Source organism: Bombina bombina, chromosome 4 (assembly GCF_027579735.1).
Source record: "Bombina bombina isolate aBomBom1 chromosome 4, aBomBom1.pri, whole genome shotgun sequence".
In the NCBI taxonomy this organism is placed as follows: domain Eukaryota; kingdom Metazoa; phylum Chordata; class Amphibia; order Anura; family Bombinatoridae; genus Bombina; species Bombina bombina.
In genome coordinates, this window is record NC_069502.1 from 874856788 (window position 1) to 874871913 (window position 15126).

At 36.7% G+C, this 15126-nt stretch overlaps 1 protein-coding gene across 1 annotated transcript in view; it reads left to right on the plus strand.

The window, feature by feature from the left end:
• LOC128657391 (oocyte zinc finger protein XlCOF6.1-like) overlaps window positions 1-4608 on the plus strand; it is a 263445-nt gene extending 258837 nt beyond the window's left edge. The window contains exon 6 of the mRNA XM_053711723.1: window positions 3037-4608. Coding sequence (XP_053567698.1) covers window positions 3037-3821 — 785 coding nt within the window. The 3' untranslated portion in view covers window positions 3822-4608. The remainder of the gene's footprint in view (window positions 1-3036) is intronic.
• Window positions 4609-15126: the final 10518 nt, after the last annotated feature.

Genomic DNA, 15126 nt, shown 5'->3' on the forward strand with positions numbered 1-15126 from the left:
GTGTTATTTCTATTTGCTATCTCTTCTGCTAGAAGAGTTTCTGAATTATGTGCTCTGTCTTGCGAGTTTCCTTATCTGATTCTCCATCAAGATAAAGTTGTTTTGCGGACTTTGTTTACATTTTTGCCAAAAGTTTTGAATTATTGTTCCTTCCTTGTGTCCTAATCCTAAGAATACTCTTGGAAGATCTTTACATTCTTTGGATGTGGTAAGAGCTTTGAAATATTATGTTGAGGCTACTAAAGACTTCTAGTCTATTTGTTATTTTTTTCTGGTTCTAGAAAAGGTCAGAAAGTCTTTGCCATTTCTTTGGCATCTTGTTTGAAACTTCTGATTCACAAAGCTTATTTGGAGGCAGGGCAGTCTCCGTCCTCAGAGAATAACCGTTCATTCTAAAAATAAGTTACCACATCTTGGACTTTAAAGAATGAAGCTTGATTGATCCATTTTTTTTAAAAAAAGGTTCTTCAGGCAGCTGTCTCAGTTTGATTCTAGTGCCTATGATTTAAGTTTTTGAATTTTTAAGAAAACTTAATTATTATTTTTTTTATTTATTTTCTCAGTGGAAATAGATGTTTTTATTTTATCCCTCCCTCTATAGTTACATCTTGGGTATTATATCCCATCAGTTACTAGCTTGTGGACTCGCCACCTATATGAAAGAAAACTTAATTTATGTAAGAATTTACCTGATAAATTAATTTCTTTCATGTTGAGGAGAGCAGTGTGCGGCATATGGTCTGAGCACTGACAGGCTGACCCTCAACCTCTTCAACCTCTGCAGCAATGCTGGCAGCATTGATATGTCTATTTCCCAAACACAACCTCTGGATATGACGCTGAGCATGTGCACTTAACTTCTTTGGTTGACCATGTCGAGGCCTGTCCTGAGTGGAACATGTCCTGCGAAACCGCTGTATGGTCTTGCCCACTGTGCTGCAGCTCAGTTTCGGGGTCTTGGCAATCTTCTTATAGCCAAGTCCATCTTTATGTAGAGCAACAATTATTTTTTTCAGATCCTCAGAGAGTTCTTCGCCATGAGGTGCCATGTTGAACTTCCAGTGATCAGTATGCGAGAGTGTGAGAGCAATAACACCAAATTTAACACACCTGCTACCCATTCACAACTGAGACCTTGTAACACTAACGAGTCACATGACACCGGAGAGGGAAAATGGCTAATTGGGCCCAATTTGGGCATTTCCACTTAGGGATGTACTCATTTTTTGTTGCCAACGGTTTAAACATTAATGGCTGTACACTCACTACCTTACATTGTAGCAAAGTGCCATTTCTTCAGTGTTGTGTCACATGAAAAGAAATAATAAATCTATAGTAAATCAATACATTTTTGCATAGGAAATTAGCACATTGAGGCAAGTTCCCCATTTGCTTTTCCCCAGTAAAACTCCATGTACATGGTTACCAATGCACAAGAGGATTCTGGGTAATATGCAAATTAGATATGCAAAATCTCGGATTTTTTGCTTTAAATACTGTTTTAACACAGCGATCCCTTAATATGGTTATTTGCAGCAATACAGAAGCCACTGCTAGACAGCCTGTTTTGTTCTTTTTAGAACTCTTCAGTAGCAGATAGATTTCTGATTGCTTCTTAAGTAAAGCTAATTTCAGGGTTAAATCAAAATTCATTAAAATTATGGTGGAGATAAAAATCTGAGATTAAAATCCTCCATATTTCAAAAGTAAATCAATACAAAAATTTTGCATAGGAAATTAGCACATTCAGGCAAAGAGTTCCAAAAAGAACTGAAGAGTTCCAAAAAGAACAAAACAGGCTGTCTAGCAGTGGTTTCTGTATTGCTGCAAATAACCCTATTAAGGGATCACTGTGTTAAAACAGTATTTGAAGCAAAAAATCTGAGATTTTGTATATCTAATTTGCATATCTTACCCAAAATCCTCTTGTGCATTGGTAACAGTGTACATGGAGTTTTACTGGGAAAAAAGCAAATGGGGAACTTGCCTGGATGTGCTAATTTCCTATACAAAAATTGTGTATTGATTTACTTTTGAGACATAAAGGATTTCAATCTCAGATTTTTATCTCCACCATAATTTTAATGAATTTTGATTTAACCCTGAAATTAGCTTTACCTAAGCAGCAATCAGAAATCAAAAAATATTGATAATCCCTTTATTACCCATTCCCTGGTTATGCATAACCAACACGGTTATATTAATATACCTTTTACCTCTGTGATTACCTTGTATCTAAGCCTCTTCTCACAACCCCCTTATCACATGACTGTTTATTATCTATTGACTTGCATTTCAGGCATTTACTGCTAATTCTTAAATAACTCCATGTGCGTGAGCACAACGTTATCTGTATAGCACACATGAACGTATGCCCTCTAGCTGTGAAAAACTGTCAAATGCATTCAGATAAGATGCAGCCTTCAAGGGCTTAGAAATTAGCATATGAGCCTAACTAGGTTAAGCTTTCAACTAAGAATACCAAGAGAACAAAGCAAATTTGATTATAAAAGTAAATTGGAAAGCTGTTTAAAATTGCATGTCCTATCTGAATCATGGAGGTTTAATTTTGACTAGACTGTCCCTTTAACGGTTTTAAGTAAACAAAACAGATTATATTTTAAACACATTTAGTAAAACTATACTATTAGCAGATTTACAAAAGAAATATGTTTTTTTTCTTAATTGCTTTTTAGGTTGTTGTTTTTTTTTGCAAATAATAAGAGGGTGGTTGGTAAGTGATTCTAATGTGTTTTGCTACATCTGTACAATATTTGTATTGGAGATCTTATAAAAAATAAAGTATTTAATTTGATAATTCTTTTTTTAATGCTTGCTATAAAATAAATAAAACATTTTACTTAATGTCTAGCAAACTGCCCTGAACCTTTAGCATGGAGCTGGAGAAAGGTGTAGGGGTCATAGCTTGCCCCTTACTCTTGTGGTAGCCATTCATTCAGAACAGTTCAAATGTCCTCAAAATATAATAATTATGTAATTAATAATTAACACTTTTCCCATTATATTTATCAACAGGTGAATTTAAAAACTGCAGTAATCCTAGTCATGGTGAACATACCGATACTTTGGTCAATCTTCTTCAAAATCAAAGAAGCCGTGTTGAAAATGTATGCTCTGAATATCGGGAAGGTTTTACCAGGAAATCAAATATTTTAAGACCTCAGAAAAGTCATACAGGGAAGAAAGCAATTTCATGTTCTGACTGCGGAAAATGTTTTACTGAGAGATCAAATCTTATTAGACATCAGAAAATTCATTCAGGACAGAAAGCATTTTTATGTACTAATTGTGGGAAATGTTTTGCTGAGAAAGCAAATCTTATTAAGCATGAGAAAATTCATACAGGAGAGAAAGCATTTTCGTGTTCTAATTGTGGGAAATGTTTTACTGAGAAATCAACTCTTGTTAAGCATCAGAAAATTCATACAGGAGAGAAAGCATATTTATGTTCTGAATGTGGGAAATGTTTTGCTCAGAAGCCACATCTTATTTCGCATCAGAAAACTCATACAGGAGAAAAAGCATTTTCATGTTTTGAATGTAGGAAATGTTTTGCTAGGAAAGCAACTCTTATTAAGCATCAGACAACTCATACAGGAGAGAAAGCATTTTCATGTTCTGAATGTGGAAAATGTTTTACTCAGAAAGAAACTCTTAAAAGGCATAAGAAAATTCATACAGGCGAAAAAGAATTTCTGTGTTCTCAATGTGGGAAATGTGATTCTCGGAAAACCGATCTTAATAATCATGAGAAAATTCATATTAAAAGAAATCTGGAAGATCAGAGCATGACTTCTTAAAGGGACAGTGTACACTAATAATTCCCCCCCTTTAATGTTTTCCCAATTATCCATTTTACCTACTTGAGTGTTTTAAATTTTGTACAAATAGCTTTTATCCTTTCTTTTCTTGTTTGAAATAGCTGATTTTGCCTATCGTTTTCCCTCCTATACTAAACATTTCTGAACTTAAAGGGACAGTGTACACCAATTTTCACATAACTGCATGTAATAGACACTATTATAAAGAATAATATGTACAGATACTGATATAAAAATCCAGTATAAAACCTACTTCGAAGCTCCCAGTTTAGCTCTGTTGAAAAGGTTAGCTGGAACACCCACTGAAAGTGGTTGTATACCAACAAGAGAAGACACTCCCCCTTTCTCTCCATATGAAAAGACTCTTTACACAAACAGGAGCAAGCTGGAGTAGGTAGACATCAGTATACTTCTAAAACATTGCGCTTTGTTAGGAGTCTGAAAATCAGTGCAATGTTATTTAAAAATAAGCAAAACTATACTATTAAAAAAAAACTGTATATGCTATATAAATAGATCATATACAAAGCATTTATGCAAAGAAAAATCTAGTGTATAATGTCCCTTTAAGATCTGGTTATAAAGAAACATGTAAACAAAAAGGTTTAGATAAAATAATGCACTCAGTTTGTGTCTATGATAGAGACATTAAAATGTTAATTCTTCATTGTTTTCTTTACGTACTGGCCTTTGGGTAAACAATAAAAAAAGATAAAAAGGGCTTGTGTAAATAATTAGACAGATAATAAGGTTTGCTTTCCCTGCTAACTCAATCCATTTTATTGGGTTGTGGTTTCAATTAGCAGACGCAGACAATTAATGAACTAAAAGTGCAATTTCCCATACATTTTTAACTCTGTATCTGGTATGACAAGTCATTGTAAACATGTTAAGCAGAAACCAATTTTACCAGTACACTGTCCCTTAAAGTGCCATAAAACATTTTGATTTATGTACATATTATAAAAGGGTGAACTGAGGTAAAACAGTATGTGCAAAAAAGTGTAAAGAAAATAATAAAATTTCCAACAATCTGCAAAATGACTTACACTTAAGTGTAGTCTGCACCACCACCCCCCTTATCAGTGTCCTACTCCAAACCTTTGTGGTATCATGTAACAAAGTGTGCACGTGAGAATAATTACTTATGCAAGTAAGGGGGGTTGAGGAGAGACAACGGGTACTGCTATTGTTTGTTTCTATGTGGATAATGTCACATGCTTTGTGAAAGCTTCAGCATTATACTGTGCCCTGCATTAGTCAGGTGTCATGTGACTGCTCCCTGCCAGGAACATGCACAAGTACATTCTTTAGAAGCTATTGCCTGGATTGCACCATCCATATATGGAAATGCCCAGGTGGGAGCTTGCTGCAAACAAAATTATGCCTGAATTAAAGGGGTTAATGGGTGTTAAAACAAAGCAAAAAAAAAAACGTTTTGCGGGTAAGCTTTGGCTGCATTATATATTTAGAAACTTCTGTTAGTTCATACTGTTTTATGTCCCTTTAAATGTCTAGAGTGCTGATGAAGATTAAATTTTGTCCCCTGGGGATGCACATTTAATGCTGTTTGAGTCCCCCTCAGCTTCTCAAGTGGTTACAAGGTGACCTAGGCCCCGATGACCAAAGGTGCCACAAGGCGCCGAGATATTGAAAACGGATCCGTCTCCATGTTGAGAAAGACGGCAAAATATTTAAAAGGGCCGATAGTACTGTTTAAAGGCAGCATCACCGAGAGGCGTTTTACCATACATTTCAGTGGATGTCGATGCTGCTCTGATACCAGCCTTATATTCAATGCAGCATCACCACCTACATCGAAGATGTAATGTAAATGTTCCCTTTAAACAGTACTGAATGACAATACAATTTACATGTGTCAACAGAACTCAACCCCTGTTCTTACAGTACATTAGTGAATTAAACATCAATAATACACCTATAGGTGCTGGGGGATTGTGGGTATACGATAGATGTACATACATTTTTAATGTATATGTATTGTATAGTATAATGATTTCATTTGTATGTAAACTGTAAGTGTGATTGTATAATTCTTCTATTGTGTCCTTTGGGGTTCATTTGTATCATAATATTGTGAAATATGAATATTGCGATCAGGAATGCACATTCTCAATATAATGTTAATATGAATATTGAGGATGCGCAATCTTAAAATAAGTAAAAATGCACGCCTAATGACGCAACAAAAGATTAGTAATATCAAGTTTACTTACACTATATTATACAATACATATACACTTTGCACAGCAAGGTTCAGCTCACTTTTTTAGAATATATCAACAGACTGACAGATTGCAAACCCAAACATGAAATTTCTCGTTCGCATGATGATGTTTTGAATACTGGGGCCCTAGTATGTTTGTTATCCATGAGGAGATCCAGGGAATAGCCAAATGATCAACTGGTGTAAATAAAATGTGCATTAATTTGAGTAGAGATTCAAATTTATATAAATATACCAAAAGTCTATCCACATATTGGTAAACCCTTATTTAAAATGTAGGTACTGTATTATAGTCAGGTGATCACTGAGGTAACTGGCTGGAATTTAAATTGACTAGGTGTATAGGTGAACAGGGTGAGCCCCTACAAACAAAAGTGCAAGAGACTTCCAAAACCCCTTGTCTGGATTAGGATACCCCCTAGCTGCATAAAATGCTTTGTGCTGAAACAACAACAAAAAAAATTTCTTTCATGTAATTGGCAAGAGTCCATGAGCTAGTGACGTATGGGATATACAATCCTACCAGGAGGGGCAAAGTTTCCCAAACCTCAAAATACCTATAAATACACCCACAATTCAGTTTTACAAACTTTGCCTCCTATGGAGATGGTAAAGTAAGTTTGTGCTATGCGCTTCTCAGCATTTTTGATTCCTGATTCCTCTCAGAGTACAGTGAATGTCAGAGGGATGTGAAAGGAGTATCACCTATTAAATGCAATGGTTTTCCTCACAGGGATCTATTTCATAGGTTCTCTTATCGATCGTAGAGATTCATCTCCTACCTCCCTTTTCAGATCGACGATATACTCTCATATTCCATTACCTCTACTGATAACCGTTTCAGTACTGTTTTGGCTATCTGCTATATGTGGATGGGTGTCTTTTGGTAAGTATGTTTTAAATACTTAAGACACTCTCAGCTATAGTTTGGCACTTTATGTATTTATATAAAGTTCTAAATATATGTATTGTACTTATATTTGCCATGATTCAGGTTGTCAGTATATTTCCTTTTTGCAGACTGTCAGTTTCATATCTGGGAAATTGACTGTCTTTTAAATTCGCGGGCAGAATTAGGCTCACAAGGGCGCAAAATGCCAATGTTTATTGCGCCATTCTTGGCGTGAGATTTTTTAGCGCAAAGTTACGTTCGTTGACGCAAATTCGTCATTTCCGGCGTCTTAGTGTGTGTCGTTTTTTGGACATTTTTGGCGCCAAAAAATATTTTCATTATTTAAGACCCCATTTCTATTTGCCTCTTGCCTTTTTCTATGTCAGAGGGCTATGCTGTTTGCATTTTTTCCCATTCCTGAAACTGCCATATAAGGAAATTGATAATTTTGCTTTTTATGTTGTTTTTTCTCTTACATTTACAAGATTTCTCAATCTGATCCTGTCTCAGAATTCACTGTAGGATCCCAGCTGCCTGATAACAATTCTACCAAAGCTAACTGCATTTGTTGTAAACTTGTGGAGATTATACCTCCAGCTGTGGTTTGTAATAGTTGTCATGATAAACTTTTACATGCAGAAAATGTATTCATCAGTAGTAGTTCATTACCTGTTGCTGTTCCCTCAACATCTAATGCACCAGATATACCTGTAAATTTAAAAGAATTTATTTCTGATTCTATTCAGAAGGCGTTGTCTGCCATCCCGCCTTCTAATAAACGTAAAAGGTCTTTTAAAACTTCTCATAGAGTTGATTAAATTTCAAAAGACTGGCAACATACTGATTTTTTTTATTTTTTTTATTTTACATTTTTATTGATCTCCGCAAGATGTTAAACATACAGGATTTCTTTCCCATATAACCGTAAATAATATACAAATATATATAAATCAGTTGACCACAAATTCATACACTTTTGCGGCAATTTAAACAAAACAAATACAGTCATCTTGCTGGAATTTTTACAATGCTTAAAAAAAAAAAGAGAAAAAATAAACGAAGGAGAAAAAAAGAAAAGGAAAAAAATAAAAAATAAATAAGAACCCCGTACTCCTCCTCATGACCCCATCACAACGCTCTCACACACCGTCTGGCCGGCCATGGTCCTACACAAGCCACGTAGCAGGGAATTTGCCTAATAGCACTAATTCTGCAAAGCTGGTGGAAGACAAAAACGGAAAGAGAATCTGTTTTTGAAGCGGGAGAGAATATGACTTAATAATGGGTAGCTAATCTAAAAGAAAATTTTCAATTCTCTTTTCTGTGGCATCCTGTAAGTGATAGGATTCATAGATAACTTGTTCTTGTATTCCTTTCAAAACCAATGAAAATCCAGGCACTCTACTCGTTTTCCAGCTTTTTAAAATAAGATGGCGGACTGTAAGAATAATGGTATTTAGAATATGTATCCATTGGTAATATCTAGTATCTGATGAAGTCAACAACAAAAAAACATCTTGTAATGTCAAAGAGACATTTAAATTATAAAGTGAGTTAACCCAGAAAATAATTTTGAGCCATAGTTGATTTATTTTGGGGCAGAACCAAAACATATGAAACAAATCTGCATTATCCTTAGTAGACCGAGGACGATTACTGGAACTGGATGGAAAAAAATGTATAAATTTTGAGAGGATGTAGGTAAAAATTATTGATAAGCTTCATGTGTGATTCTTTCCAACTCATAGAGATTCTACACTTGCTCAGAGTATTAAAACTCTGTGTAATCCTCTCATCATTGATATCAGGAATAACTGGGGACCAAAAGTTACAGATTCTGTCCAGATATGTTTGGCTTTGCTTTGACAACATGATATCATACATCAAGGAAATTGACGTAATGCCAGAATTAAATTTTTGAATTAGTATTCTGATATCTGACCACGCAGCCACCCCAAAGTCATGCCAATTCTGAGCAAAAATATAATGTCGTATTTGGAAATAAGCAAAGCATATCTGACCTAGGTAAATCGTAGGACGAAAATATAGAGTCTGCTGTGCACACCTGTAAACTTTCATCCAATAACTGTTTCACCAATGATAACCCTTTGTTCGCCCAGAATTTAAATAACTTTTGGTTTATGCCAGGAATGAATTTAGGGTTACCCCGAATAGAAAGAAAATCCGAAAAAGAGGAATCTATACCTAAACTACTACAAAACTTAGACCAAGCTATAATGATATTTTTAAATGATATCATACTGCAAACATTTGACGGAAGCTGTCTGGGATTGCAATGCAGTATAGCTTTTTAAGCAAAAGGATATATAAAAAATGACTCTTCCTCCATAGTAGACACTATATTGGTTTCAGCTACCCAATCTAGAGCAATCTTTACCATAGCCACAATATTATACAATTTGACATCTGGTAACGCTAATCCCCCCATACTTACTTTCTGCATTAATCTGGCCAGAGCCATTCTAGGTTTTTTATCCTTCCATATGAATCTCGAGAAATAACCATAGAGCTTTTTTATATCAATATTAGTTATAAATATGGGTAGATTTTGAAGAACATAAAGAAGACGAGGAAAAATAATCATTTTGATTAAATTCACCTTCGCCGAGATAGACAAAGGAAAAGAGGCCCAAAGCTGGAGATCCCATTTAATTTTTAAAAGTAATGGGGAATAATTTGCAGCATACCAATATTTAGGGTTCCTATGCAAATCTAACCCAAGATATTTGATTGCATTGACCACTTTGAATGGGATTTTCCCAATACCGAAAGAACCTTTGCCCACACATAAATTCACTTTTCTCTAAGTTTACCAGATAACCAGAAAACGAACTAAACTCCTCAAGGAGTTGTACTATTATTTCGATGGATTGATGGATATTTTCTAAAAAACAGAATTTATGTTTACCTGATAAATTTCTTTCTCCAACGGTGTGTCCGGTCCACGGCGTCATCCTTACTTGTGGGATATTCTCTTCCCCAACAGGAAATGGCAAAGAGCCCAGCAAAGCTGGTCACATGATCCCTCCTAGGCTCCGCCTACCCCAGTCATTCGACCGACGTTAAGGAGGAATATTTGCATAGGAGAAACCATATGGTACCGTGGTGACTGTAGTTAAAGAAAATAAAATATCAGACCTGATTAAAAAAACCAGGGCGGGCCGTGGACCGGACACACCGTTGGAGAAAGAAATTTATCAGGTAAACATAAATTCTGTTTTCTCCAACATAGGTGTGTCCGGTCCACGGCGTCATCCTTACTTGTGGGAACCAATACCAAAGCTTTAGGACACGGATGAAGGGAGGGAGCAAATCAGGTCACCTAAATGGAAGGCACCACGGCTTGCAAAACCTTTCTCCCAAAAATAGCCTCAGAAGAAGCAAAAGTATCAAACTTGTAAAATTTGGTAAAAGTGTGCAGTGAAGACCAAGTCGCTGCCCTACATATCTGATCAACAGAAGCCTCGTTCTTGAAGGCCCATGTGGAAGCCACAGCCCTAGTGGAATGAGCTGTGATTCTTTCGGGAGGCTGCCGTCCGGCAGTCTCGTAAGCCAATCTGATGATGCTTTTAATCCAAAAAGAGAGAGAGGTAGAAGTTGCTTTTTGACCTCTCCTTTTACCTGAATAAACAACAAACAAGGAAGATGTTTGTCTAAAATCCTTTGTAGCATCTAAATAGAATTTTAGAGCGCGAACAACATCCAAATTGTGCAACAAACGTTCCTTCTTTGAAACTGGTTTTGGACACAGAGAAGGTACGATAATCTCCTGGTTAATGTTTTTGTTAGAAACAACTTTTGGAAGAAAACCAGGTTTAGTACGTAAAACCACCTTATCTGCATGGAACACCAGATAAGGAGGAGAACACTGCAGAGCAGATAATTCTGAGACTCTTCTAGCAGAAGAAATCGCAACTAAAAACAAAACTTTCCAAGATAATAACTTAATATCAACGGAATGTAAGGGTTCAAACGGAACCCCCTGAAGAACTGAAAGAACTAAATTGAGACTCCAAGGAGGAGTCAAAGGTTTGTAAACAGGCTTGATTCTAACCAGAGCCTGAACAAAGGCTTGAACATCTGGCACAGCTGCCAGCTTTTTGTGAAGTAATACCGACAAGGCAGAAATCTGTCCCTTCAGGGAACTTGCAGATAATCCTTTTTCCAATCCTTCTTGAAGGAAGGATAGAATCCTAGGAATCTTAACCTTGTCCCAAGGGAATCCTTTAGATTCACACCAACAGATATATTTTTTCCAAATTTTGTGGTAAATCTTTCTAGTCACAGGCTTTCTGGCCTGAACAAGAGTATCGATCACAGAATCTGAGAATCCTCGCTTCGATAAAATCAAGCGTTCAATCTCCAAGCAGTCAGCTGGAGTGAAACCAGATTCGGATGTTCGAACGGACCCTGAACAAGAAGGTCTCGTCTCAAAGGTAGCTTCCAAGGTGGAGCCGATGACATATTCACCAGATCTGCATACCAAGTCCTGCGTGGCCACGCAGGAGCTATCAAGATCACCGACGCCCTCTCCTGCTTGATCCTGGCTATCAGCCTGGGAATGAGAGGAAATGGCGGGAACACATAAGCTAGATTGAAGGTCCAAGGTGCTACTAGTTCCATTTTACATAGTTTCTCTGGGATGACTAAATTTTCACAATCATCCAGAGTGGATAATACCTCCTTAAGCAAAATGCGGAGATGTTCCAATTTAAATTTAAATGTAATCACATCAGATTCAGCCTGCTGAGAAATGTTCCCTAAATCAGTAATTTCTCCCTCAGACAAAACCTCCCTGGCCCCCTCAGATTGGGTTAGGGGCCCTTCAGAGATATTAATATCAGCGTCGTCATGCTCTTCAGTAACTAAAACAGAGCAGCCACGCTTACGCTGACAAGGGTTCATTTTGGCTAAAATGTTTTTGACAGAATTATCCATTACAGCCGTTAATTGTTGCATAGTAAGGAGTATTGGCGCGCTAGATGTACTAGGGGCCTCCTGAGTGGGCAAGACTCGTGTAGACGAAGGAGGGAATGATGCAGTACCATGCTTACTCCCCTCACTTGAGGAATCATCTTGGGCATCATTGTCATTATCACATAAATCACATTTATTTAAATGAATAGGAATTCTGGCTTCCCCACATTCAGAACACAGTCTATCTGGTAGTTCAGACATGTTAAACAGGCATAAACTTGATCAGAAAGTACAAAAAACGTTTTAAAATAAAACCGTTACTGTCACTTTAAATTTTAAACTGAACACACTTTATTACTGCAATTGCGAAAAAACATGAAGGAATTGTTCAAAATTCACCAAATTTTCACCACAGCGTCTTAAAGCCTTGAAAATATTGCACACCAATTTTGGAAGCTTTAACCCTTAAAATAACGGAACCGGAGCCGTTTTAAGCTTTAAACCCCTTTACAGTCCCTGGTATCTGCTTTGCTGAGACCCAACCAAACCCAAAGGGGAATACGATACCAAATGACGCCTTCAGAAGTCTTTTATAAGTATCAGAGCTCCTCTCACATGCGACTGCATGCCATGCCTCTCAAAAACAAGTGCGCAACACCGGCGCGAAAATGAGACTCTGCCTATGCTTTGGGAAAGCCCCTAAAGAATAAGGTGTCTAAAACAGTGCCTGCCGATATTATTATATCAAAATACCCAGATAAAATGATTCCTCAAGGCTAAATATGTGTTAATAATCAATCGATTTAGCCCAGAAAAAGTCTACAGTTTAAATAAGCCCTTATGAAGCCCTTATTTACAATCGTAATAAACATGGCTTACCGGATCCCATAGGGAAAATGACAGCTTCCAGCATTACATCGTCTTGTTAGAATGTGTCATACCTCAAGCAGCAAGGGACTGCAAACTGTTCCCCCAACTGAAGTTAATTGCTCTCAACAGTCCTGTGTGGAACAGCCATGGATTTTAGTTACGGTTGCTAAAATCATTTTCCTCATACAAACAGAATTCTTCATCTCTTTTCTGTTTCTGAGTAAATAGTACGTACCAGCACTATTTGAAAATAACAAACTCTTGATTGAATAATGAAAAACTACAGTTAAACACTAAAAAACTCTAAGCCATCTCCGTGGAGATGTTGCCTGTACAACGGCAAAGAGAATGACTGGGGTAGGCGGAGCCTAGGAGGGATCATGTGACCAGCTTTGCTGGGCTCTTTGCCATTTCCTGTTGGGGAAGAGAATATCCCACAAGTAAGGATGACGCCGTGGACCGGACACACCTATGTTGGAGAAATAATAAAATATCATCTGCATATAATAGGATTTTTAATCGATATGTACCCAGCGGAATCCCTGTTAGAATATCACGAAATCTAGCTGCTAATGGTTCCAGCGCTACGTTGAATAAGAGAGAAGATAACGGACAACCTTGCCTGGTGCTGCATTGCAGAATTATCTCTGGTGACCGAGTACCGTTTACCAGCAAATATGATATAGGTTTTGAGTATATTTTATGAATATACCGGACAAAATTACCATAAAAAACAAAGTTTTCCAGGGATCGAAATAAGTGTTCCCATACGATAGAATCAAATGCCTTGACTAACGTCAACACAGCCATATTATGAATTATAGGATTATTTTGACGTTGATCCGTATTCCATGCATAATCCAGAAAAGTAATGACTTTACGGATATTCTTTATCGAGTTTCTAGAAGTCATAAACCCTGACTGATCCGGATGAATAATATTCTGTAAACAACGATTGAATCTCGTAGAGATAATAGCAGCCATTATTTTATAGTCCGTTTTTAACACTGATATCGGCCTATAACAGGCCGGATCCTCAGGATTTTTACCTTTTTTAAGTATAAGTGAAATGTTTGCTGCAGAGAAGCAAGCTGAAATAGTATTATCAATTGTATAATAATTATTAAATAAATCCTCAAGTATTGGGGATAGCTCGTCTTTAAGACATTTATAAAATTCAGCGGGAAACCCGTCAGGGCCCGCTGCCTTGTTTAATTTAAGTTTATCAATTGCAGAACTAATCTCTTCTCTGGACACGGGTAGATTCAGCAAAGCTAGCTCGTCCATTTGAATCTTGGGAATCCTGACCTTAGACCAAAAAGCATCTTGATTATACAAATTAGTAGTTATCATGGAATACAATTGTTGGCAATAAGAATAAAATGTTCCACTAATTTCCTCCGTCCTAAGATATCTATCATCACCACTTTAAATAGCTGTGATAAAATTATTTTTTTTCCTATTCTTTGTTAGGCGCGCTAGATATTTTGCAGAGCACCCATGGAAACTCCTGTAATGTAAATTCAATCTTACTTCTTCCTCCTGTGATTTTTGTTTTAAAAAACATCTCTCTCTTTTCTACTATCTAAATATGTATTCCAATTCGTTGGAGAGGGATCAAGTTGAACTTCCATTCTTAACCTTGTTAGCAAATTGAATCCCTTGCGCCTTACTCTTTTTAGTTTGTTTACTCACATAAGCTATGATTTCCCCACGTAGCACAGCTTTAGCTGCCTCCCAATAGATTTCCACTTTACACCTGTGTTCGGCATTATGTACAGCGTATTCCTGCCATATATTTTTGATCCAAGAAGTAAATCTAGCGTCAGCATATAAAAACCAGGGGAAGCTAAAGACAGAGCTCCGAGAATTAACCCTCTCTAACCGAGGAAAATACAAGGAAATGATTGCATGGTCAGATATCACAAACTCCTTAATTCCAGCTTTAACTTGTCGTATGGACATAGATTCTGATATTAAAAAAAGGTCAATCCTGGAAAAAGTCCTGTGAGCTTTGAATTCGCATGTGAAAGCCCTGAGGGTTTTTTTTTTTTTTTTTTTTATTTATATTTTTATTGAGACAAAAGAAAATAGAGTGATACAACTCCACATGGGTATGCACATGAAAATCACAAACATAACAGGATAAACAGTAAGTCTTAGACAGTGATATAATAGTTATTAGCTTGTACTTGATACATGTATAGTTCTTCATTTACTGGTGCGTATGGGAGTAGAATTGCTCAGGAGTGAATACAGGGTCTCTTTTTAATGGTATAAGTGATGTTATAGATATAAGTTGATAAAGTTATATCCCTGTTTCAAGAAGGGATAGG